Source organism: Tympanuchus pallidicinctus, unplaced genomic scaffold, assembly GCF_026119805.1.
Source record: "Tympanuchus pallidicinctus isolate F22 unplaced genomic scaffold, pur_lepc_1.0 scaffold17, whole genome shotgun sequence".
Lineage (NCBI taxonomy): Eukaryota > Metazoa > Chordata > Aves > Galliformes > Phasianidae > Tympanuchus > Tympanuchus pallidicinctus.
The window spans coordinates 11,664,793-11,691,792 of NW_026294690.1; the positions used below are offsets into that span (position 1 = coordinate 11,664,793).

Sequence of the window (27,000 nt, forward strand, 5' to 3'; positions counted from 1 at the left end):
ACTGAATGCCCAAATGCAGAATTGAGAAACTTCTCTTTTTTGTCAAACACATTCTCTCTCTTAAACTGACCTCTATGCAGCATCAGGATAACTCAACAAACACTAAATTTGTCCTGTCAGCACAAACTAGCCTGATAAGTCAATATATTTTGAAGTTCACTCCTATTGTAAATCTTTGTGTTTAAAAGTAACATTATCAATGTTGACTTTTAATAATCTACTTTCAAAATAAATTAGTAAATGTTATTCCCACACACTCTATAAAAGAACCTGGGGAAGAGAAAAGGTAGGGAGAATTACAAGGACGCATGCAAGCCTATGTAGCACTTCAGTATGTAACCAGAAATTGATCTCATATTCTTGTTCGTGCTTCAGACAACTCCACTTTTCTCTCTATTTTCTTTTGTTGGGTAGCTATTGGACAATGTAGAAGTCTATTTTCTCACACTAGCAGCTCTACTCCTTTGCTGTGAAACTCACTATGTAACTTACTAATTTCATATGACATAGAACATATAAAGCAAACCTGTAAAAAATGAAGCATAACAAATGACTGGCATTAGAGTACTTTAAGAAGAATGAATGTATTTGTGCTTGAAGAGATGCCAAGCAGAAGTGCTAGCACCTGTACATGTCCATATATTGGGAACTAAACCAAGAATACTAACTCAACCAGATGCTGTTTTCTTTTATGCACAAATATTTTCCAAACACTGAGTTACTTCTGCATTTCAGAAAGGTAGCAAAATCTGTAATGCTGAGCTACTGTATTTACAGCAGATGGCTATACCCAGAACTACTAATAGCTTTGCTATTATTTGCTTCAAAAAGGCTGCATGCATAAAATGCTCATCACCATGGTTTGGATTTTATTGTGCTTCACCAGATTTTTAATTCACAATTTATTTTACATATCCGTTAAGCAGATTGATACATAGATTGTTCATGTGGTGATATTCATCTATTAATGCCCCATAACAACATATCTACATTTCTGCTTATTTTTTTTTCCAAACAACAAGACAGATAACTGAAACAGTTGTTTGTACATTTAGTATTTATGACAGGAATCTCACATGACCAGTTCATAGGAGCAAGTTGGAAGGATGAGCTCCACTGATGCCAGCAGAGATAAATGGCCTTGCAGAAATTGTTTGCTGATGAATCACCAAATAAAATCCAGAAGAGGATGATGCTGAAACTAAATTCATAGCTATTTCTATCTATGCAGAATGGGAGGTGAAGAAATGTTGCATGGAGCATTGCATGTACGATTCTTAAAACCTGGCAAAGTGTGGTTTTTGTTTTCTCTACTTAGAGTAGATGTAATATAGCAAGCAGCATCTACAAATTTTCATGTGGAGCTATTCAAAGATTCAGTAGTAAATAGTTGGAATATGTAAGAATCCACCTTGAACCATGAAACTCAAAGAAGCAAAAGCATTATTCCACAAATGAGCCAAAGATTTATTTCAAAATATTAGGAAAAAAAAAAGTGAATGGTAGTCATTATTATTAGTGGTAGGACTGCCAGGAGTCTGTCAGCATGAAATGTCTATTTTGCAAGACTTTGCATAGTTTATTGGCACATCAATAAATTACAATTTCCAATGCAACACATTAATTTTTTCAAATAAATTTTTATCTTCTGTGTATACACCTTTAGGAAGCTTCATTTACTTTAAATGCATTGGTGTACTTAAGTAATTATCAGAACAAGCACAATTTTATCATAACATAATTAAGTAGTGAAGCAGCACTAAGTTAGTATTTATTCTTTTGTAGGAAAAAAACCCCAACAACTATGAAGATATATTAAAAGGGATTGTTTCAGCAGTATAGATGGTAAATGCAATGCACATAAGAGGAGAGAACTAAGATATGAGCTCAAAAGAGAAAGGGCAGACAAAGATGGAATGAGTGGTAGAAAATTGGAATTCTCAGTTATTTAAAAATAAAAGCAAGTGATGGGGAAAAGAAGTGGAAGAAAAGTGAAGTTCTTGGTAAGAGGTGTAGGTGAGCAGCAGAACCTCAACAGAACCAAGCCCAGTACAAAACCACAAGCAATCTAAAGAAATGTTCACAAACCTGGCACTAAGCCTCTACCATCTGTCTGTAGAAAGCCTGTGAGAAGCAAATCTGTGTACTTGGTTCCTGTTTTCTGCATGACATATCTTGTTTATTTAATCCTTTTTGCTACTCACTTTTCAAAGTGATACAGCAATTAAAAGCAGAGGAGCAGGAAGTGTAACTAGAACTACAAACAGGAAATTCATCAAAGAACAGAAAAAGTACAGAAAGACAAACAAAAATAAAATTCACCATTGAGTTTACTCAGCTTAATTATGTATCATTTAACCTGTCTATACTAGCAGGGCTTCTAATGGCATAATATTTCTTTTGTTGATCCAATTATCAGAATATACATATATTTTGCCATGAAGCAAAGGACCCTGGGAATAGGTATTGTAATTTTTTTTAGATGAATTTTCAGGAGATCTATGTGAGCCAGTATTTTGTTCAATAAATTTGCATCCCATTTCTTCAGAATTTTACCATCTTTGTTCTTAATTTCAAGTTTTTTTTTCCATCTTCATAGGAATGTCAGCAGTTCAAATATCCAAGAAATAATGATCTCATTAGCTTAATTACATCTTATTGACTTGATAAGTCACTGTGCTTTAATGGAAAATCTGCCATTACAATTAACGGCTGCAATCAGGCATCCACTTTACATTAAATGTTCAAGGAAATATTATGCATCTTACAGTAACTCAGTGGAGAAGTCTTGTCCCAATGGCACCAAAATCTGAAGTGTCAGGAATGGTTGAATCAGTCCCACTAGAAACAGGGGGAAAAAATAATCAAAAATGTCCTCTGTGCATGCATCATATTTCACTATCAAGAACTGCAGTGCTGTTCTGTAGTGATGCTTCTGCAAGATCCATTTTTCTAGGTTAATGAAATGCACGAACATTAAAAAAAAAAAAAGCCAATTAAAATTGCAGTGAAAGTGTTGTTTTAAAGGTCTCATCTGTAGTTTCACAGGAATTCTCATGAAATACAAGGAACTTATTTGCTAATGACAATTCTACATTGCATTCCAAGAGCATGTGGACGTCAAAAATCCTGTATTAATCGCAAAATAAAGTAATACATTCATATCAAGATTATCTTAAAGTCATGTGAAGTTCCCTTTTACATTTTTGACAATTCACACTTTCTAAAATCTTTCTTAAATGACTCTTTAAAAAAAAAAAACAACAACAAAAAAACCCCAACCTTGACTACAAATCCAGTTTATTACAGCAACATTCAATGGAGGCTTAACTGTGGCAATGCAAGAAAACTCTCAGGTTTCTGTGAACCTTAGAATTTAAAGGAAAACAAAGTATAAAGTTGTGTGAATTGAATGTTGCATTTTTTTATTAACTACTTCATCAGTGAGGGCAAATACTGGTGTTCATTGCCTTGGAATATTCAACAGCAGTGTTTTTTCTTCTAAAGAATGCTGAAGTGACAGCTTAAGATTTCAAATTGTATTTATATACTTAATGTATTTTATTTCAGAGTATTGCTAGATGGCACTACAACTTGGAGACTGTGTATTTGATAAAAATGAAATACTTCAGGCACATACCTGAAGAGAGAAAGAGACAAAACTGGCACACGATGGGAATTTGACTATGGTACCACAGTGCTAGCTGAAGTTAATTTAAGACCAAACTATTCTTAGCTGTGATCATCCACAACAATAATTCTCATTTAGACAATTTAGACAAATTTTAGACAATAATAGTTTATTTTAATATTGGCAATAGACAAATTAAAGTTGGATTTCCCAGAAGGATACATTAGTCTAATATCTATGATACTGAAAGTAATACTGAAGTTCTTCCATGAAAATCAGATTACTTTTCAAAGCTTTAATGCATGACCAAACTAAACAATTTCTCATTATTTTTATATAAGTTTGAGATAAGTAGTATTAATTGGTAATTGCATAGTGTGCATGAGAAGTGTATTAGAAGATTCCTGTTTCACTCAAGTAAAATCACCATCTCAATTTTTCTTCAAAATCAAGTGGTTAAATCTAAACCAGCATAGAACACTGCTATAAGCCTTATAAGGTACAACGCTTTGCAGTGGAATTTAAGGCATGAGTTAAGATGATTGCTTTTTGTCCACTGAATATAATGATTTTGATTTTAACAAGCAGATCTATCACTTGAAATGCAACATACTTGACTATAATTTGGTGTGCTAAGAACTTTGACTCGATAACAAAGACATACTTGAATATATAAAAATACAGCATTATTCATGCTGCTTTTTGAGATTCCTTTTTGAGTGAGAAGTCACAACAAGGTGATTCAGTTAATAGACAATTTATATATTGTGATGACATCTTTTATTAGTCAAATTGAAGTGGAAAAAGTGTTTCAACACAGTCCTCCATACTCCTAAAGCTTATCTACCTTTTCCAACTGCATCACAACTAGTTTGCTGGGCATCAGTGTGTAGCAGGATCAGATACAGAAACAAATGCAGGTGAACAAGGACAATGTGAATGGGACCAAGCACCTTCCATAAAGAACTTCAATAGGGCATTTTCTCTGCCCTCTACTTAATTGTAGCTGATCTCCTAGGAAGTTGATGAAAAACCACTTTGTTAATACTGAATTAAGCCCAAATGAAGGGAGAATAAAGTTTTACATTTCAAGATAACCGCTTTGATAATCAGAGCAGCACCACAGATATTTCATTCTGATACTTACGAGTTTGTCTGGTTTCCTTTGGTAGCTGCATTCTGTTTAATTGACTGCTTCCTTCAAGTACAAAAACAAAGCCCTTTGTTTCTTTATCATATTCCTACAAAAAAGAACAATAAATAATTATCAGCATTATAATATAATTCTTCACCTTACAATCAACCATATCGCCAATGTGCAGTTTTAGTTAAATACAGCAGCAGAATTCAGTGTAAGACATAGCACAGCAAGTATGATAGTTCAGAGATGATGGTTGTAATGTAATACATCAAAATCTGTCATTTCCTTGCTCATGTTAAGAACAAACAGTGCTGACTAACACAATCTACAATCTAGTAGGACTGACTCAATCCATTAGGTATAGAATAGTAAAATTACTTTTAAAATCAGTCCTTTTTAAATATTTGAACTGTAAGATTACACTGCAATAAACACAGTCTGCAAACAGGAATAAAGTACTAGCTATGACTAATTATGACTGCTTATATGACAGAATTGTGGCAACTCCACAGTCAGGTTAAAACTCTCACTCCCTTTTCCTAAATTCCATACTGTAACATTTATAAATTTCATTAAAAACTTACTTTCCGAATAGCTGATGGATTACCAAAAATCCTCCATTTTGCTCCCGGGTTTTTGCCTTGAGCACTGAATATTTCAACAGATGGGCCACCCTATGATGAAATGGTTTAAGGATGCATAATTTAATCAAATATTCAGCAGAGCATCATCACTGATCAAGAATATAAGGACCGATCCTGCCCCACAACGGTCTGTTACTATGCTCAGTATTACTGATCAGTCAGACAAGTGCATTAATGACAATACATGTATTTACTAGAGGATCTAAAAAGCAAATCTATTGTAAAAATTCTGAGAGGATGCTGGAGATTGGCCACTTATACTTAAATATGCTTTATTGCTACAACTCTCCAAATAGAGATTTAAAACTTCTAAATGTTAAAAAATCCCTTGTATATTTCATGTTATGTCCAATTTCCTAAGAAAACTAATTTAGTCATGCTGGTTCTGTCTACACATGTAAGTATGTCAAAGACATCTCCCTGTAACATTACTAGTAGATACTAAATTCCAGCTTGATTTGATTGAGCAGTTCATAAAATGCATAAAAAATTTCTGGGCTGAATTAAGTGACCTGATAGGAGACAGATGCTGACAGGATCACTGCATACAGATAAGAGCAACACTTTGCTGCAGCCTTTATTTGAAACTAGAGAAATAATATGGGAAAGAGATTATGGTTACCTCTGCCAGATAAAAACTCCTTACATTGAGCGCATGCCCTATTAGACAGCAAACATTCTAACCATGCACGTTTAGGGAAACAGGCTATAGCAGCTCTTAGGGAATTATCTGCTTTTTTTCATGTTACAAGTCATAGAAAATATTTTCTGATGGACTCAGACTACGATCAGCATTTGATCAACATTTTTTCAGCAGTGCCTTTGACACAATCAATCTCTACAACTGTCATCCCTCCCTTCTAATTCTTAGCTGCAAGTACTTCCCAATGCTCCTTATGCTCAGCTGCCCAAACAATCGTACAGAAGTCAGTATGAGCAAGAGAGGTGAGCAGTCTTGCCAACAAAATAAATGCTCAAATAATGCTTTCAGGGAACATAAACTCTGCACTGTCTATAGATTTCCATCCTGTTTCCCCCCCCCCCAAGTGGCAGCTAAACCCCAGTGACTAAACTAAGTTCTAAGGAGGTTTAAAAAGGCATTCCATAAACAGCATCTTTAACGTATATATTTTATATACATAATGGATGAAAAAAAAATTAAAATATATGATGAATTATTGATGTGAATGTTATCAGACATATTTAAGGACTATCAGCTCAAGCTGTCAGAAAGTTAGAAAAAACAGTTATCTGTCAACTAGTGTATGTCTGTAGCAAATCTTTATAAGCAAGTGGAGTTTTGTCCAAAATGTAAACATACACATCTTGGTAATGTTGCAGCCCTTGCAGACCCTGCTTCAGTTAAAGTGACTGAAAAGGACATAGAAAACTATCGGATGTGACGTGAGAGAATGCTGAACGTAACAAGCACTGATGTGAGGAGCTGACAGAAGTTACTGACAGTGCTGTGATGGATGGCTGGATCTCATGGGTGGTTGGGAGAGTTATGCAAGAAACTGATGGGGCAGTAGGAGGCATCTTTTGGGGAGTACAGTCCTGCAGGGCAGGATAAAGCTGAGACAGGCTGCATGACTGATTCAGAAATGCTAGTTTGGGGTATGGACTGGGTGGGAGGAGATGGACCCTCTCTGGCCCATATGGAAAGAAGCAGATAAGAAACTGCTGCTATCTCCATTGGTGTCTATTTCAGACCTGATAGCACCAGCAGGCACCCACTATTTCATACCATTTCTGTAAAAATACTGAACAGTTAAACTAGATAAAACATTTGTCTGGACTTTTCCTCTCCTTGCAAATAAGCCATTGTAATTGAGTTCTCTCAAAGATGAAATGAATGAGGGTACAAAATAAAACTATTTCTGTTTTACCTGATACTGATTTTTGAACATTTTCCAGTTTTCTAGCTTTCACAGCAAAAAAAAAGCAACTTCAGGTTTTCTATCAGTAAAGACACGCATTACCCTGCAAATAAAAAAATAAAAACTTTGTACAGGATTTGACATGAAAAAAACCCGAACGCAAAAAACCACAATTACTGTAAAAGATATGAATACTGCTCTTGAATATTTTCCAAGAGAAGAAAATCAACTACATAGGAGGGCTACAGGGCTTCCAGAGATAATACTTTTTTATACATTGGCTGCTTAATGCTGCCTTTCCTTACATTCCAAGTTAAAACACTAATTTTATCATTAGCTGTTATTTTTAACAATGAAGGATTCTTCATGCTTTAAAAATGTGTGAAAATAACCTCTCACACACAGTTTTAAAAACCATTCCTTGATAACCAGTGCTCACTGGAAAACATCAGAACTCCATTAAGAGGGGCTCAACATTTAATACAGGAAAACAGTCATACAGAACAGCTGCAATAGAAACCACTCCATCTAGAGATTTTTGGCAGGGACTTCTTAGGCAAAATTATCTTTCTTCCAAACTCAGCAGTCTCCTTTGAGGATGATTAGTCTATGGCTCAAACTGAGCACTTGCTTGGCTATTCGGAGAGCTGCTAATGTCAACAGAGTTAAGGGATGCCAGCAGTTGGAGAATGAGAGGAGTAGAAAGTGAAGGGATTGGTAAGGAAGCCTCCCACTTCTCTGTTTGATCATGCTGAGTATCTGCAATTTCACCTGAAGTCAGCAGAAAGGGAAGAGACCCTGAACATAAAAGTCTGTCTTAAAGAACAGGTAGAACCACTCACAAGAGGCTTTTCCTGTGGGAACAGAATGCTCATCAACACACAGAAAGCAGCATTTCACAAGACGGTGCCTCTAGCTCATTTGATGTAACTTGGTTATGTACATCACTGCAGCACAGAGTACTTACAGAATTAGTTTCACTTTCTGGAGTTCTTCAGAGCCTGAAATTCTTTTTTAAAGATCAAAACAATGATATGCTGACCAAGAGAATATAAGAATCACTTCTCAAGAACACTTTAGTTACAATGCTGAGCTCTCACAACCAGAAAGTGACAAAATGTTTACAATATTATAAAATGACAGACGACTGCAAATAAATTAGGAATTCAGCGACTTCATAAACAATTCAAACAGTTGAGGAATTAGAACAGCATTCTATTTCAGAAAGTATATCACCGTTCGCTTAGGAAATACGATGAAATCTGTTACTATTAAACAGCATCCTATTTTAACCAGGGGCAATTATTGTGAGTCTTAATGCTAAATGAAATAAAAATGGAAAGAAAAATCAGAAATTAGAAACTTATTTCATGCTGCTGCTAGAAACATCAGTTCATTTGCAACCTTTTGATTAGGAATAAAATGAAATTTAGAAAACAGAAGTTGTGATGAGCCTATCAAAAACCAGTAAGTATTCTGACTGTGTTGCTTTCATACTGTCACCACACATCCAACAAACAAGTTGCATTATTCTGCTTTTTTACATAATTTTTATCTAAAATTTCCAGATAAAATCTATTTTTTTTCCCTTTAACAGTGACTACATTAAACTAATAGCTCAGAAATGTGAAAGCATTTCTAGAACAAGTATGATTCCTTCTGTATGTACTCATTTTGCATACATAGAGATTGTTTGGGAAATCACTATTTACTTTTTTTTTTTTTTTGGCAGTCTTATCTTTGCAGTAACCTACAAGCCTTGGGCAAGGCCAAACTACTCAAAATTCCATTATTCATGTCTTAGTGGGAACTGAGGAACTAATCTTAGTGACCTACCATTTCGATTCGCTTTGCCAGAGCTAAATGTGAGGGACTGCTGGTGAAGGGAAAGCGGGAAGTCTTGGCCTCCTAGGGTATAGATATTATTGAGCAAAGGAGGTACTATTTTTCCTTGGAGCAAATCCTTTACTTTGACTGTTGCTTTAAAGCTCAGTTCCAGTTTGGCCAGGCATCATGCATCTAACATAACCCTTATGTATTCTGTGGCTCTGCCATGCCTTATTATACCTCAGGCAAAAACAATATACTAGGATTCCTCACATTTATTTAGGTCTGAGTCACTGTATGTAACGTGTCAAGTCCTAGGACTGAACAGAACAGCTTGTCTCTGAAAGATTACTACCAGTATTATTGTGGTCAGAAATCTTCTGCTGACTGTAGTCATACTGTATATTTTGGAAGAAATATTAGCATGCATTATGAAGGGGCCAAGTTCCATCTTCCTTGGCACAGCACCTTTCAGGAGGGAAGGCAGGGCAGGAAGCTACAGCATATGCACGTACTGCTGTATTTAGAATTACACAGAAGATATGGAAAGTAATTCTTTATTTTCTTCACTGTTTTCTCATAATGTGTTTTTCACAGAACCCAATCCACCAACAGCACAGCTTGCAGTTTTGAAAATAGGTGCAAAGTGCTTTGTGTGAAGTGCAAGGTAGGTGGAAGCCATGTTGATATATTGGGTTCAATGCTGTACTAATACACTTTGTCTCTCAGCAGTGCTTATTAGCTTTGGCTTGACATCATGCTAATTCATCTCCACATTGTATTGAATGGAAATAGTTCTTGGTTGGCTCTGAGCACAAAAGAGTGTGCGTGCACTGGTAAAACACAATGGAGACATGCAGATATCACAATAAGACCCTTATGCTGATCATTTTTAAGTTTAAGTGGAGAAAACGTGCCTGAACAGAAAAGTTGAGATGATGTGCTTAAGAAAAGGTAGAAACATGATCAGATAAAGACTTTCAATGGATCACAGAAAGCACAGAAATATATACAAAGAGATAACAGTAAGTGCAAAGTGCAGTGGTAATAAAAATGCAAAAAATCTGTGAGGCAAAGAGCACTTACTGTGGGACTACAAATCTCACAACTAGAAATCTTTAATATTCAAATCATGCTTAAAATATGGCTTAACATTTTTCACCAAAGCAGTTGTTTTTTGAACGGACACACGTATATGCTAGTTAATTATTAATTTGTAGAATATATTTTGAACAGATTTAGAAAAGCCTCCTAACGCAAATTCAAAATGACATGGCTCTTTGTAACTTCAGCTAAAGGTGAATTAGATCCAAAGTTGGTAAATAGTTGTGTTGGGACAACTCATTTACAGTACAAAGCTGATTACTGCAAATGCATCAGGGAAATGTCAGCTTGCTTTTCATACAGACACAGAAGACTGCAAGTGAGATATTTTTGATCACATATTACTTGTTAGTTCCCAGTTTCCATGAAGTTACTGCAAAAGAAGACTAGAGAATATCTTTGCTATTAAGATTGATAGCTACTAAAAATACTAAGCGAATTAATTACAGTGATAATATTAAAGAGGAGCTTTGATGATGCCTTAAATGTTGTCTTTTAGTTAAAGAAAACTATGCTTTAGAATAGGTTGGAAAACTGATAGTTGCAGTATTTTCCTTTTTTTCATTGTTCCTTCTCGTACTCTTTATAAAGCCTAAACATGTAAAGAGGGCTTACTTGAAATCCAGAGGGATTATTTTTGAAAAAAGAGGGACTATATGGCATCTTAATATAAGTCCTCTACTTTTTGTGTATTTTTCAAATAAATAGGCTCTTAATGACATCTCTGTAGAATGCTGTGGTTCAGCAGCTCCATATGTTTCTTTCACCGATCATGATTACTTTCTATTACCCTGAACCATTTATGTTTGTTCAATTGGAAATAGGGGCTTTAAGTATCAGTCAACAAACGATCAGGAATGTAGTTTATAAAGTTATGTAACAATGAAATATATTTATCTTTGGAAGAACAGATTCCTATCAGGATTTATGTCACGAGGTCTTGATCTGTACACTGACTTTGATAGTTTCACAATGTTTCCCAAACCAAAAATGAAGCAGCAGCAATCCAAATGGCCCCAAATCATTTTTTTTCTTATGAACCACTCAGGATCTGGCAAAAGTTCTAGGGAATCCTTATATATATATTTTTTCCTTCTTCCAACACTTTAAACAAACAGTAAGCAGACTTCTGGGTTTCTTTATATTACTGATTGCTGAGTACTGCTGTAACCCCAAGGCAGACAGTGAGACAACAGACAGACTCATGGATACTGGTCATGGTAAAAACCTTCCCAGTCACAGCCAGTCCCTTGACTTCAAAGGGACCACATGCACAAACATATGACTATTTTTCCTGATCAGTGTCCCAGAATTGAAAAATCTGTGTTTATTTACTTTTCTATTCCAAAGACAAAAGTGTAAGGCAAAGTTAAGGCACACCTACCACTAATCTGCACTGAAAAATGCCCTAAGCCCACTGCTTTTGGCAGGGAACAGTGCTGAGAGCCAGCCCTGCTGATCCACACAGCTCACCATCACGGGACCAAAGCCAGCGCTGATTTATGGCAGGCTGGGACACACCAGGGAGAGCAGTTCATCACTGCTGAAGGGTTTTACCATCTTCTAGACAAATGAATTTCACATATTGAATATTTAAAGCTGGGTTTGCAACACGGCAATACATTTTCTCAACACACAAGTTAACGTAATAAACGGGGAGAAAGACCATTAATAAACTACAGCAAGACTACCAGCGTCCCTATGCCAGCAGCAGAGCTTAAACGCACCAAGCCCGCACAACCCCTGGTACCACAACAGCGCTGACGCCTGCCGCCGTGCCGCTCCCCCGCCCCTCCGCCGTCTCGTCCCTCCCACTCCGCCACACCGCCGGGGCCGGGGTCGCTCGGATCGCGGAGCTCGGCTCCGGCCGGGTCTCACCTGGGCGAGGGCGGCTTGGGAGGGTAGGCCGCTCCTACGGGGGAGGCGGGCGGCTGGGCGGGGATGGGCGCGTTTAAAATGGCGGCGGGCGGGATGCGGCGTTCTCGCTGACTGGGCCGCGGCTGGCGGCCGTTAGCTGCGCGGAGCCGAGCGTTCTGCTTCGTTGCGGTCCGCCCGCAAGTCTTTTTCCCACAAAGCGAGTTAAGAACTGGGTAATCATGCAGGCTGAGGGCTGGGACGAGCCCTGGCGGGGTGACGTTTGTGTCCCTCAGGATGCGCACGGTGCGTGGCGGCCACGTGAAGCGGTGAAGCACAAATGTGACCAAGAAATCTCCTGGCAAAGCTCTTTGGCCACTTAATCTAAAAGGCTGACTCGTGGTTTGTTTGTTTGAGAAGAATGTGGGAAGCCACATCCCTGCCCCTGTTTTTTAAGAAATTAATTAACTTCTGTTTCTTCAGTCTTAAAAAGAGGTAAGAGATAAGAGCCCTGTTAGTTTTTAAGTTTTTGTCAAAAATAAGATCTCTTGATGGCTTCAAAGACCTGTAGGAAGAAGGTGTCAGGGGACCAATTTGGTCTAGGATTACAGAACAAGATATTTGTTAAAGAACGGTGGAATGTGGAATCCAATCCTTGGAGTGACTGCTCTTTTGATTACAGCGTTTCCTTGTGGAACTTTGCAGCCTTTTCACAAAAAATAACAGAATGCCTTTTTCTTAAAGTGTGTCTTCAAGTTTCTATAAGGAATGATTGTTGAGGACTCTGTAACCTGTCACGGTGGGATGAAGGTCCCACATGGAATTAAGGTGCCGAGCCACCAGATTGTTGGGCGGTGTCTCAGCCCACCTTCACCCTGTTCACAGAATCACAGAATGGCTCAGTTGGAGGGGACTCTAAAGACCACAGAGCTCCAACCCCGTGCTGTGGGCTGGCTGCCCCACCAGCTCAGGCTGCCCAGGGCCCCATGCATGGCTTTGAGCACCTCGAGGGATGGGCACCCTCAGCTCTGGGCAGCTGTGCTGCTGCCTCACTGCCTTCTGAGTACAGAATTTTTTCCTAACGTAATTTAAATATCCTCCTTTTAGTTTAAAGCCATTCCCACCCCCCTTGTCCTGTCACTGTCTTTTGTTGCTCCTGAGAGGTACTCTCCTGGCTTTGTCAAGGAATGGAATGAGTTAAATCAATTATAGGTTTTTTTTTGTTCGTTTGTTTTGTTTTGTTTGTTTTTTTTTTAAACTTTCTCAATTTACCTTGGGATTTTCAAAGAAAACACATCCAGTGTAGTTTATCATATGCTGGATTAGACCGCTTAAATTTCTTGGGTATTGGAGATAAGGAAAACAGTAATGCTAAAAACTGAGCTACAAGTTATTAAATAAAAGCAGCTAATAGAACAAGGACAAAAGAAATATAATAGCAAGAGAAAGGTTAAAACCTTGAGAAGTTCTGTAGACAACAGAATCTATGTTGTTCGTTTTATGTGGTTTAACTAGAAATTGTCCTGAATTTTTTTTACACATAACTCTATATCTAAAAAGCCTGAAACCTTTGTGACAGGCATATAGCTGGAGGAGCTGAGAAATTTGAGTTAAAAAACAGGGTTCAGGCTGGAGAGACAGAGGTTGGGGCAGCCAGCTGTGAGTGAAAGCTGTGGGAGCAGCTTCCTGCCAGCTCTGGGCAGTGCTGGGCTGTGCAAGTCCAAAATTCCCTTTGCCAGCTGCTGGAGAAAACATTTCAGAGGTATTATAAGGGAAAGAAGAAATTCCTGCTTATTTCAGTTCGACTGGAAAAAAAAAAAGTGTATGTGTGTATGTATATATATATATGTATATTTGCATATGTATGTATTGATATATATTTGGTACACCCTATCACTCAAAAATTGCAGGTAGTGTAAACTCAGCAAGGAACCTTGTCATTAAACTTAGCCCTTCTATGACCCAGTCCCTGTGTACTCCAGGGTTTAATTTGAAAGTATGTTAATGTGGGAATACTGTGCAACTAATGGTTAGAAAATCAGGATCTTTGTTATATTGACTTCTTTAGAGTAAAATCTTTAGATCATCTTCTGTTGTTGTTTGAGCTTCTGGGTTATGTATTTCTGTTTGACCACGTGTTTTAGGCCTCTGTGTATCTACTGAAGTCCTGAAAAGGCATGGTGAGTGTTCAGCAAGTGGTTGACTAATAATGTGGAGAGAACTGTTAGAGTTCAGATATGTTTACCTTCAAATGCTACCCTTCAATTTTCTGAGCTGAAATCTGTACACGTTACAGTGTATTCCAGCGGATAGATTTTTACTGTGTCTTAGAGCAGTGAATTGGAATTTTTACTGTGTCTTAGAGCAGTGAATACAGACAATTCTTACTGTAAATGCTCTAAACTCAAGGTGTGGTTAGATCTTCAGTCCTAAATTAAAATACTAAGATGTCAGTAGTGTCATGCTGGGAACTGAATTGATTTAATTTTGGACAGTGTTCAACATGCACTAGGTTTTGATGTGTGATATTAAACGCAGTCATTTTTAAAGGACCCCCACTGGCATAACTTGGCTTTGTATCAACAGGAATAATACTGTAATTTCCTTCATCCATTCATGACTTTTCCTTATTGCATACTGTTGCTCACACTCGGAGCAGCCTGCCAGCTGATGTATGCCAGGTCGCCTCCCTCCTGTGCAAAGCTGCCTTTCACCTCTAATGACCATTTGCCGGTTTGATCTGTATTCTGTTGTTCTATTACATGCCTTTTTAGACAGAAAGTTCACATTGTAGGGCAGTCCCTTGTCTTTCTAGTTCACTCTAGTTCATTCTGTAGTCCATGTCGTGTTTTGGGGGCTGTATACTAGTTAAGGTGAGAAAGAAGACACCGTGGCTTTCTATGAAATTTTCTGTAAATCCTTCTTGCCATTCTTGACTTAGAGAGAAGGGTCACGCTGTGTGCCTTGTGGCCTGCTTAGCCTCCACTTGGTAACAGCTGCCATGGAGCTGAGGCATGTTTGCCCCAATGCCAGCCCGATCTTCATTTCCCTTGAGCATTCCTCTCTAGCCAGTATCCTTCCTTATGTGTGTTTGCCAAGATTCTGTCATGCAGGGTTATTTACCTGTGTAGTTGCCATTGTATCTACGCTGTGAATCTCTGAAAATCTTCAGAGATTCTTCAAGCAGAGTGTACTTGTACTTTTCATTTTATCTACTTTTTGTTTGTACGTTTGTCTTCTGGTACAATTGCTGTTAAAAAGTGGAATTCACTAATTAACTATTCTGGCTTTCTCTGAATTTCCAGTACAGAATAATGTAATTCGAGAGAGAGAAATATATGTGATCTCTCCATTGGCCTGTGGCTTTTAGAAATGTGGAGTAGTGTCTTCAGTTCAGAAAACAGCAATTTGGAGAAGCCAGTTTTTGGTTACGCTCCAAGTGAGAACCAGTTCACAACCTGTTTTCCTGAGTCCCACAAATGCTTCATCAACAGAAATCCCTGTTTGAGGTCTGGGAAAAGTTATGAAAAGCAAGCTGGATTTTACTTTCTGTTGAGACTCACAAGATCAAACTTTCACCAGTTTTTCCTCCCCTCTCTACAGCCTTGATGTTCAGGTTCAGAAACTTGAGATGCAGCTGCATGGAGGTGAGAAAGCTGTGGAGCCGTTCGTCCTTCATGCCTCTTTTCTTTACAGCACAATGGATGGTGCTGAGATGAGATCAAAGGCCTTGGTATCCCACTTTCACCAGACTAATCCTGTTCATGAAGAATACGAAAAGTTGCGTTTGTTCTGTGAAATAAATGTGCTGCACCACTCCAGAAAGCATTGAGTACTCAGGAACTAATACCTGAAATTGGAAAATAGACTACTGATGTTGTGCCAGGCTTTATAAGAATTCACCCCATGCGGTCAGTTGGCCAAATTTCACTTCAGAGCAGCTTTTAAAGCATGAAAATCATGAAGGTGTATTTAATAAGATTACCAACCTAGTTAGCCAGGGCTCTTGGATGTATGGAGGCGGTTAGCATAGGGCTTGAAAGAGTTGATTTGTTCCTCTTTTTTTGCTTTTTTTGGGTTTTGTATGGGGCAACTGGAATCTGTTTACAGATGAAAAAGAAAAAAAAAAAGATTACATCTGAAAAAAAGCAGTACATTTCTTTAAACTCAAAGAACCATCAGCTTTGTGCAGTGTGTGTGCTAATGACCTCCATTCCTTCAGAGCAATTCATTAGTTACACAGCAGCAGTGAAGGCGTACGGGAAAACTGACAACGTGCCGTGTTTTGCTGTAATATTGAAGCAATTTGTGTTTGTTCGGCAGTTATATCACAGTGAAGGAAGTTCTCTTTTCACTTGCTAAGGTGCTTTACAACAGTTACAGTCTTTAAACACCCCAAATTGTGCTGGTAATGGCTATTTGTTTCGACTTTACAGTGTAGAAGGAGACTTTGTCTAATATCTTCTACATTTTGTTCACGCTTCTTTGATTCGGAGAGTTCTTCAAACAGCCTCTGGATGACCAGTAGAAACTTCAAATAGCCGCTTTTCTTTGTGCAATAAAGCCATTACATTAGAAACTATTGGTTTTTATAATACAATTAAGTTGTCAGTGATTTCTTAAGAAATCATTTTACGTTTTCTGTGTTATGCACTCAGCACGTTGTCTGTCGTAGGTCAGACTGTAGTGTTCTCAGTCTGGAATGAAGCAGTCTTCTTGCTGTTCTCAGAATGAAACCATCTCCTCACCAGTCTTAGCACTGCAGAGGATTTCACCTCTGAAATGAACAAATGACCTTTGTCTGTTTGATCATGATGGGTATATACAATAAAATTTTGAAGCTATTGGAACATTCTTAAGACATATAGTTTATCTTGCCTTCGTTTTAGTGACTTACACAGACAAGAATAAAAACTGCAATTTCACAAAAAGCTTCATGATTCAGGGTCAAAATAGACAGCTATCTGAACTCACAGAGGAATGTCTTCGTCTCTTCATCACACGGATTTTACAATGAAGGAGGATGCCATAGAGTATGTATGCTGGAGTAGCACGATGCATTAGAAGGGAAGATGCTGGTTGTGATGGGTCAAAATGATCTATTCTATTCTGACATTTCCTGTATTCTTTTTCAGTGCCTTTATTTGTCCCGATTACTTGTTTTGCTTTTTTTCTTTTTTTCTTCTTTTTTTGGTCTTCGTTCCATTTTTATTTTTACTGGCAAGATAGAAAAAGAAGTCAATATGTAGTTTGACATTGCTCATCCAACTTGTCAGATTTTTGTGTAGTGTTTTGATAGTGTGGTTTCACATATTTTTTGTTCACGTTGTCAGGGTATGGGGTTTTTCACAGTATGCACCACATATAAATGTCTCTGCTGTGGTATCTCTTAAATTAATCTTTTTGAATTAGTGTAGGGTTTTGAAGCAGTGCAAGTACTTTTAAATGAAACTCTCTGTATGATTGCAATTCAGATAAACATAAAAACTCTAATACAGATTTTGAGAACTGAAGGTATTGCGATTTTCACTGACTTCCTTGGGGTTGAAGCACTGGCTGCCATACAGCATTCTCTGTTTTGCCTTTGTGGAATTGTTCTGCGAACAGAACAGCATCAAAACCTCAGGTTTCCTGGAGGTTTTCTGCCCTTGGTTCCTCTAGTCAGTTTCTTCTGTCTCTTTGTGAGTCCCTTGAAACAACCCCCCCCCTTTTCTTTTTTTCCTATATTTTCATATTCCCACATCTGTCTCTTATCCCACATCTCAGCCTTTCTATTTGCTTTCTGAAAACTCTGCTCACTGCGGAGCTCCCAGATGTCCTAAAGTCTCACTCAGCAGCCAGTCAGGGAAGGACGTGCTGTGGTTTGCCCAGTGCAGATGTGCTGGGTGGACAGCCAGGAGGTAACAGGGCCCACAAGAGGCCTGTACACCAGGGGCACCACGGTGTCTGAAACTGTGTTCATGGGCTCGATTCTTCATGAATATCATCAGCTTGGGAATAGATCTCACTTTACCACGTCCTTCCCCTGACTGAACTTTTTGTTCTTGGATCTTACTGCTAAATATCTCATTTTCTGACAAAGACAGAATAGACTGCACCTTGAATTTAAAGATGGGAGATTCTCTGCCCCTGGGTGGTTGCTGTGATAAATAGGGTTACTCGGGTCCAAGTGATGATGGAATTTGGTTTAGCTCAGCAGTGGCAAACATTGGAACTGATGTCAGATTTGCTACTAATAGGAATTTGGGTTGGCAGCCATGAAGGTGAACTTCGCTGGATAAAAAATATGGCACCTGGCATTTTTGCTTTCAGCAACTTGTCTTTTTGGCCACTGCTCTGTGCTGATTTAATAGAATACATTTAGGAAAAATCCACAGGGACATTTTTTATAAGATAACTCATTTTCTATATAACAAAATGCAATTGAACTCCTCTAGTTGCACTGTAGTAGTGTGTGTGATTTGGCATGAATTAGGGAAATTAGAGATAATGCTCATCAGAAAGAAGTTGTGGAGTGAGTAAAGAAGGATGTAAATATCTTAGAACTGCAGGAAATGCTAGAAAGTCTACATTACAAATTTAAGAGCTAGGCTTGTAACTAATCTTGTTCAGTATTTTTCAAGTCTTGAAAAGATGTACATTCATAAAATATGCAGATGTTGGAATTCTGAATGTGAGCAGCTTGTTCGGTTAGGCAGAAGTATATAAAGCTTGTATAAAGTATATTGAGGCTTGGAGTAGTCCAAATCAGATGAAATTCACTGTTACTCTGTGCGAGGTTACACACTTGGAAACTAGTAAGTTTCAAGCTCATGTATTGGAAATGACTGAGGAGGAAAAAGAAGCGTGAAGCTAAAGAGCAATGTTGTCAAAAGGACAAATGAGTCTAAAACAATCATGAATACACTTCAAATTTGGAAACTAGAACATTTCTAGTCATGAATGACATTCTGAAACAGCTTTCCAGTAAGAGATGTGGTGGCAAAAATAATTACTTTTAAGATGAAGATAAGTAAAAGGATTATTAAGAAGTGGTGGCTTAAATGAGCAGCAGTTGTCTCCAGGAGATGCTCTCCTTTTTTCTTAGGAGTAAAAGTCTTAAAACAATTCAGTGTCTTGCAAATGTCTCTCCTCCTTTCTCAGAGGTAATATGCTAATACCTGATCTTGTGTAACTACAAAAAAAATTATTAAACCATATATAAATCTCTTTATTAAAGATATTAAAGATGCCTGACAATATTTTACCTAAAGATGCTGAGCTATGCTTATCCCTGAAAGCTTACATTATCTTCTACTGCTAATTCTTTATATAACTGACATTAGCTTAACGACTTCCTTTACAAAGACATCCGGCTACATGCAGTGATGGTTTGTATCTGTTTGCTCTCAGGAGGAGTTGGGATATTTGGGAGTAACTGGTTAATGCATTCACAGGGTTTTTTGTAGTGTGTGCCATCACTGCAGAGACTGGAAATGCTTTGCATCTGTTGACACCAGGATGCCAGTGAGCAGAGATCACAGTGGGGAGAAAAGAACTAACCAGTACAAAATGCTTCTTTGCTCTTGTATCCTTTAAAACATTCTTTCTATGCTTCATTTCCATGCATAGAGCTAGATCCTCATTTGTGGCTGTGCATGAAGGTGGCATAAAGGCTGTTTTTTACGCCAAGTGCCCTGAAGCCGTTCAATTTCAGCTGCAATTCCCTCGGAAAGCTCCCCCCTTCTGATTTGTGCCCGCAGAGGCTGTTCTGACAGCTCAGGACTGCAGTGCATTCAGAGTGTGCTGGAAACGTCCCGTTTCCTGGGGTAATGTAAAATCAGTGAGGAAGGCTGCTTGCCAGTGCCTGATTAACAAGCTTTGGGGCTGCTTGAGCCATTACAGTAGTGGATAGCATCTGGCATACAAAGCAGGATCAGGCTCAAAGGCCATGGGTTTTCTGGATGTTGCATTGAGTGACTGAGAGGAGAACGAGGCCTTTCTGTCTTCTGTAGCTTTGGTCTGAGATGCTGCAGATTGTGTCAGCATTCTCTGAGGAGCGTTCTGGGGAAACAGTCTGAGGATCAGTCAACAAAGTCAATTGCTTTTCAGGCTATGTTTTGAATGGTTATGCAGGGCCATTGGCACTGAGCTGAATCAAGAAAGATAAAAAAAAAAACAAGAGGAATTTTGCATTGGATGTCCCTGCCCTTCCTGCTCTGATCTCTATACACTGGCACTCCAACCAGGACTGACACACAAGGCATTTTTGTTCCATCATTTTCAGCCCATAGCTGTGATATCCATTGCATCTGTTACACACTCTTCCTGATCCACTCAGTTCATCCTCCAGATAAATATCTGGCATGTTTTTTCTTCATTTCTTTATTTTTGTTCAGAAAATTACGTTCAGGGTATCTACCTTTGCATTGTTTAAGTCACTGGTAATTAAGCTTTTCCACAAGTTCATGCATTGCTTTGCTTTTCTCGTGAATATCAAATGTTCCATGGGTTCAGCCACCCTCATAACAAGATTGTGCATCTGCCCAGATCACTGAGTAATCTTATTCAGCAAGTGGAATGTGCTAAGGACCTTACTTTGACACCGTCCTAAACAGTAGCACATCTTCGAACCATCAGGTACCAGGGTGTGTAATCAAGATTTTTTTTTTAAAACTTAAAATCTTAACGCTGAATTGTTTTTGGTACAGAACAATAATTAGAATAATAGGTAATTGGATGAAAATTCTGTTGTTCTTACAATGACGTGGTAAAATCATGAGGCTGATTCACATAGAAATGCTTGGAGTGCAGTAGCAGTTGTTCTCTAGTTTCTATCTGGCAGGTGACCACAGCATAACAATCCTCATCCTATATGACACTAAGGAAACAGGCTTCAGCAGTTTCAGAAAGAAGCTGAGGATCTAAACTGGCAGCAGGAGTGAAGCACTGCCCACCCCTTGCCCTTGAAAGTGTTGGTGTAGGTGAATTCTAGAGAACTCAGTAACAAAAGAGCATAATGCTGATATTAGTGCTCCTGTGTGCCTCAGGAGCTGCCCACCTGATCAATCCTATGCTACCCCTGTGGTCTGCCCTAGCTGACCCAGTCTGTGGTCCATCACCTCCCCAGTGCGCAGTGAGAGGGTCCTTTCCCCTCTGCACTATAGCAGAAGGAGGACTCAAATTAAATATGGATTTGGGGGGTTCTGCCCATATTGTGGTTCAGTAACTCCTAATTTGCTCAGTGTCGATTTCCCAAATTCTGCTCTCAGCAATGCTCATAAATCACACCACTGCTTCAGTGAGAGCCTCAACATTTCTCCAAGAAATGATATCATAATTCTGTTAATGATCTGTAACTGTTTTCTAGAGTTTGTAACAATTCACCTGCTTCCTACTTGTACAGGAAAACAATTTTGTTTTCCCCAAAAAATAAAAGGACAGCTTATTTTCTAAGTATTGTCTCAAATTTTAAAACTTACATTGCAAAAGTAGCGGGCGGATGCAGTGAAAATATTTTACTTTTTTAAAATCCACATTCAACTTTTATGGCATTGTTGCCATCGCTAGTTTTCCAGATGTATGCTGGTGATTTGCAGATGCCTCAGTTGTCGTGGCTGCTACGTCTGACTGGTATCACTTCATGAATTATGCATTTTATGTAGTGGTGATGTATTAATTTCACACTAGACTCTGTAAAGATACTATATTTACAGATTAAGCATAATTCTTCATTCTTTCAGAAATGTACTTTAATTCTTTTCAGAATTAAAAGGAATTTCAGAAGGAATCTGGAAGGGCTTGTTGCATTTCATAGAAAGAAATATAAATCTAGTGCCTATTTGGAAGATGAAGTCCATTAATATACTAATGAAGTTTTACAGTTTTTTTTTCATGATTTTATCTTAATACAGAACGCTGAAACATGAATTAATTCTCTACAGAAATATGGGGTCTGTTTACTTAAAGAAACTCCATCCATGAGCCCTCCACTGCTCCATACTGTCCCTTTAGAAATGGGTTCTTCCAAATGTCAAAAATTGCATAAATATTAAGCATTCTGTTACTTTATCATCTGTCTCATGTTGAAGATGAACTGTTACTCATCCTGAAGTTTGATGAGAAGGATGCATTTACATCAATATACCACTATGGCTTGACTACAGCCCTCTGTTTTTTTCTTTTTCTTAAACAATGAGCTGTGAGACAGCAAAGTGATAAACATATTAAACAACATAGAGTGATAGCATATGACACGTTTCTGATACTTGCATTATTCCTCATAAGCTACCATTCATTTAATCTGAGTGTAGAAATGAGTACTGGTCAAATGACTTCCCCAGTGCAATGCAGCTTTAAATCCCAGAGGTTCTGAATGTCCCTGAGGCAACTCCCCAGCATAGTAAGTAGCACTGAGTTGCAACTAGCTAGTATGGCTAATCAAATATTAACAAGATTGATTTCGGATTATTGCGGTAAGTCTTGAGTTTGATTTGTTTTGCATTTGGTACATAATTCCCAATGGACACGTTTTGAACAGCTTAAAAAAAAATCTGTGAATGGCCATACTAATTGCAGATCTAAAACATAATTATTGCCAGTACAAACTGGGAGTACCCAAATGTTCAGAATGACGTCTGTTATGTATCGGTAATTCAGGAATAATAGCAATGCCTTGTCATTTAAGTGATCCAGCCCACTGTGAGTATTCATACAGAATTCCTGAATTGGACAGGTTGATCCAGATAGAAGATGAAAGGGGTTGGTTGGTTTGTTTCAATTAGAGAGTATGATATTGTTAATTAGGCCTGGTTTTCATAAAGAAAAATTCATGCTTAAGGCAAAAATTATTTGTAACAACCTTACTTGCAAGCAGGTAAATCCATCTCTGCCCTTGCTAGGTGTGCTGCTCTTTGGTAGAAAGCATCCATCATATCTTTGCTCTTTTGAACGGCAGACTAAGCCTATTAGACCTTCATACTTTTTCTCTGGCTAATTTAACCAACAAATTTCATTATCAATTATACATTGCAGTAATACCTCTTAGAAGCTGTTGCCTTCTTGTCTCTTGTTGACACTTTTCTAAGTATATAACGACCTTTCAGTAAGTCTGAATCTATTCAGGGAAATGGAATTTACTCAAATGTGACCATTATAGAAGCATAGAGATAGAAAGCTTTATGTTTTAATCAGTTCATTGCTGCTGTTGCTTCGGGATAATTAATCTGTCAGATGAATGCTTTCTAAACTTAATCAAATGTTCTCTCTTTTGCTGAGAGGTATTCATCCCTCATACAAACGCAGCTAATATTTTGGACAGCGTTTGACAGGGAAATCCTGCTTCTTATCATGTGTGCTTTATAGCACATATTAGACATTTGGGGGAATTTAAAAATGGGATGATTTATAACTTGAAAAAGTTATATATATATATATATACATATGTGCTAATAAAAAATTAGTTATGTTGAATGAAAAAAAAGACTTTTTTCCGACAGTCTCTCTGATCACATACTTTTTAAACAACTCTGACTTATATCAGCTTTAATATTCAAAGGCTTTTTGTATGGTTCCAATGCTCACTGGCTTTAATTACTCTATCACTGTTCTGTATAAAATAAATGGTAGGGTTCTCTCTTATTTAATTTATATTAATAACTTATTATGCTAGTCTAAATGTATATATTAAAATCATTGGCATGTCCACTGGGATGAGTGGGTTTTTGTTGAATTAAGTTAAAAAGAGCTATAGCATTAATTTCACTGGGGCCAGGTCACGGCACCAATCATCATTAATCTGCTTAAGAAAACTAATTGCTGGGTGATGTAGAGGTAAAGTCCTGAGTGGTTTTGAGGAAGATAGAATCCTGGAAACCTGACTGAAGGCCCAGGGTGTTTACAGAAGATCAAAGCAGATATGTGTGATGGCAGCCAAAGTATTGCTTACATTTTGGGTTGATTAATTACATGTCCTTGAAGCCAGTTCCCCCAGCTCAGAGATGCTGTTATATACAGGGCACATGCAGTTGTCTGTGGACGTTCCCAAACACTTGGAATGCTGCCACTTCCCTCAATATATCTTCATTTTGATGCATGACAGCTACTTTATGTAGCTAAAAATCTGGTTCCGGACATCTTTTATTCAAGCTTATCAGCCAAGATTTTTTCCTTTTGGGGGCAGTGGGACTGAATCTGAAATAACTGGCAGTTTTGCTGGTTGTATTACAGTAATGTTGATCTGGAATGGCTGTGCCTGTTCCCTGTGCACCGGTTCTTGGTCGCTGCATTCACGTGGCTGTTTGTTTGCTGGCACTTGGCCAAACGAACGAATTTTGCTCAGCTGCTGAAGTGAAGAATGCAGATGTTCTGCATTACTCAGGATTCGGTCTGTCAGTGGGAAGTTTGCTATTGAAAGGAATCTAGGTGATTGTATATGGAACGTCTCTGGGCTTTAATGGGAAGTATTTTTGGAAGCCCTGATTTGTTTTCTATTAATTTGGTCTTGTGCCAAATATATGTTTTTGCTACTCTTATATGAGCGTGTGTGACATCTTCCAAAACAATTTCCACCACTTGTATTTACCACTACTAGAGCTTTGCGATGGGTTACATTTTGTCATTTTTACTCTGTGTATTTACAATGGCTGCTCCTTTGTCTCCCATTTAATCCTCAAGTTGATTCAAACCCTTGTCCATGAAAGGTAAAAAGCTGAGCAGGTACGAGCAGGCTTAGCAGGTCACACCACTTCATGCCAGGAGCTCGGCTGTTCTCATGGCAAAACATTACCTGGTGGGGTCATTGCAAAATGGTGCTGTTGCAGAACTGGGGGATCTGCCTGCAGCTCGTGGAGATGAGTAGAGCAGCTCACACCTCTAGGGCAAGGCTGTCCACATGTGCTGACTGGTAACTGTGACATATGCTTTGTTGCTATCTAAATGCAGGCTGAGCTCTGTAATCATAATGATAACAAACTATGTATTTTGCATTCAGACTTTGCATGCTTGTTGTGAGATCCAGTGTGGTGAGTAGGAGGTGAAGATCAATAAGAGTTTGATATTTGTTTTCCTTTTGCTTCTGTGGGGGAAGATGATTTATTTAGATGCCATAAGCTGAAATTCTGCATCCGCATATATTTTTCCCCCGTCTTTAGAGTTGCAAAATAGAACCAAACTGCCTGTCCTCTTTGCTCTAATAGAAATTGATGAAATAAAATTACAAAATAGCCCCCATCACCAGAGAGAAATTATTAATAATTAGTTTGAGCTGAGAGCAGAAACGTGATTGGATGGAAAAGAATTCAAATGTTGCTCTCAAACCCTAGAGTTTATGTTAATTCATTAGTCTTGCATATTTGTTTATGCTGAATTTCAAGTATTCTGGCACTGCTATGGCTGTGAATAGTTTTACTCATTACTACTGTAATTCTAATATTCTTTTATTAATTAAATTTCTAAATGCAATAGTATTAATTCCTCATGACAGCCGTTCTGCTGAAATTAAAGTTAACAACAGAGAAGTGTTGGTGGGTTTCATTCTTTTTAGAGATGGAAGGATGTATGATAGGAGTGTGTAGAGCTGAAAGAAAGGACAGTGACACGAGATGACATTCCTGGCTGCTGTGTTGAAGCAGATGGTTTGACCTGGATTGCAGAAAGAGCGCAGAGTTATTCCTTGCAAAGTTCAAGCCAGTGTGGGAACGTTGGGGCTGCTCTATCACACAGCTGCCAGCACTCCCCAGTGTGTAAGAAAACCCAACCACACACACAGGTTTCCTCTTTTCCTCTAGTCACATGTTTCATGGTTACAATATGGAGAAGAAGTTGTGCTTTTTCTCTACTTCAGTAACTGGGGTAGTCTTGCAGGGAACTGTCTTGCTTTTGGTGGCCATCAATAGGAGATAATGCAGCAAGGATGTGCTGCTCCCAACTCAAAGGTCCTACTGCCAATTTTTTAATAATAATAATTTTATTGGTTATTAATTACAATGAATCTATAGTACTGCAGCTTGTTAATGCTGCAGTGCTTAACGCCTGGTGTCCCTTGAATTCAAATTGCATTATAGAGGGAACTGAACATTTCCTGTCACATTTTACTAGTGGGCCAACTGGGCAAACAAAGGTCAGAAGGAACCATTAGGTTGTAAAGCTAATTTGGTTATAAAATGTTTTCAAGCCAGTTTACCTGGTGTGGTTATATGCATTCAGGACAATCTCCTATCTCTTGGGTGTATGGGGTCTTAAAAACCAAGTGCATAGTTAACTGAGCAGTCCTTACCTGCCCCAGCAGTGCACTTGCAAATCCTCATGGACTCTCTGAGAGCTGCACCTGCGTGCAGTGTGAGAATAAACGCCTCTCTAGCTGCAGTAAAAGTAACAGCTTGTTTCATAGCGTAAATAAGGATTGTACAGTTTCATTACCTGCATATCATGGTTCAGAGCTTGTAATGTCATACATACGGGCATTTGTTTAGTTATAAATTACAATCATGGCCTTCAGCAATGTTAACAGACGGAGCACCCTGTATATCTTTGTTTAGACGGCACTGCTTCGATTGCATTTAATTGCTTTCCCCTGCAGCTTTGCTTAAAGGTGTGTGTGATAAAGGAGCAAATATTGTACTAAACAAGAACAGCTAATGAATGAAGGCAGTGTCTATTACAAACTGTGTCGTAAGTAGGCAGCCACTAAATGAAGATGGCTACTAATCAAGGCTATTTCTGCACAACATGTTGCTGTCTGTAAATCAGATATTCTTACCCCAAATCTGCCAGTGCTGCTTTATTTATGAGTCAGTTCTAATTTCAAGTGGTCATGAACTGAAATAAATACTTCAGCAACATGTCTCCTTTTCTTTATTCCAGTGCAAGAATGAAGTTGGAAGGGAAATAAAGTGTAGAAAGGGAGGGGTAGCTCTTGCCCATATTTGCAGAGCGGTTCCC

The 27,000-nt window shown here is 38.3% G+C and overlaps 1 protein-coding gene across 2 annotated transcripts in view; it reads right to left on the minus strand.

The window, feature by feature from the left end:
- Positions 1 to 12,350, minus strand: part of CFAP20DC (CFAP20 domain containing) — a 61,624-nt gene extending 49,274 nt beyond the window's left edge. The window contains exons 1-5 of one of the 2 annotated variants that reach the window (XM_052679171.1): positions 12,106 to 12,350; positions 7,306 to 7,399; positions 5,357 to 5,446; positions 4,779 to 4,872; positions 2,769 to 2,841 (exon numbers count right to left, since the gene is read on the minus strand). In XM_052679171.1, the coding sequence (XP_052535131.1) occupies positions 2,769 to 2,841; positions 4,779 to 4,872; positions 5,357 to 5,446; positions 7,306 to 7,326 (278 nt within the window). In that variant the 5' untranslated portion in view covers positions 7,327 to 7,399; positions 12,106 to 12,350. Of the gene's footprint in view, positions 1 to 2,768; positions 2,842 to 4,778; positions 4,873 to 5,356; positions 5,447 to 7,305; positions 7,400 to 8,263; positions 8,376 to 12,105 lie in introns of those variants that run through there. The other variant, XM_052679170.1, reaches the window with a different exon arrangement.
- Positions 12,351 to 27,000: the final 14,650 nt, after the last annotated feature.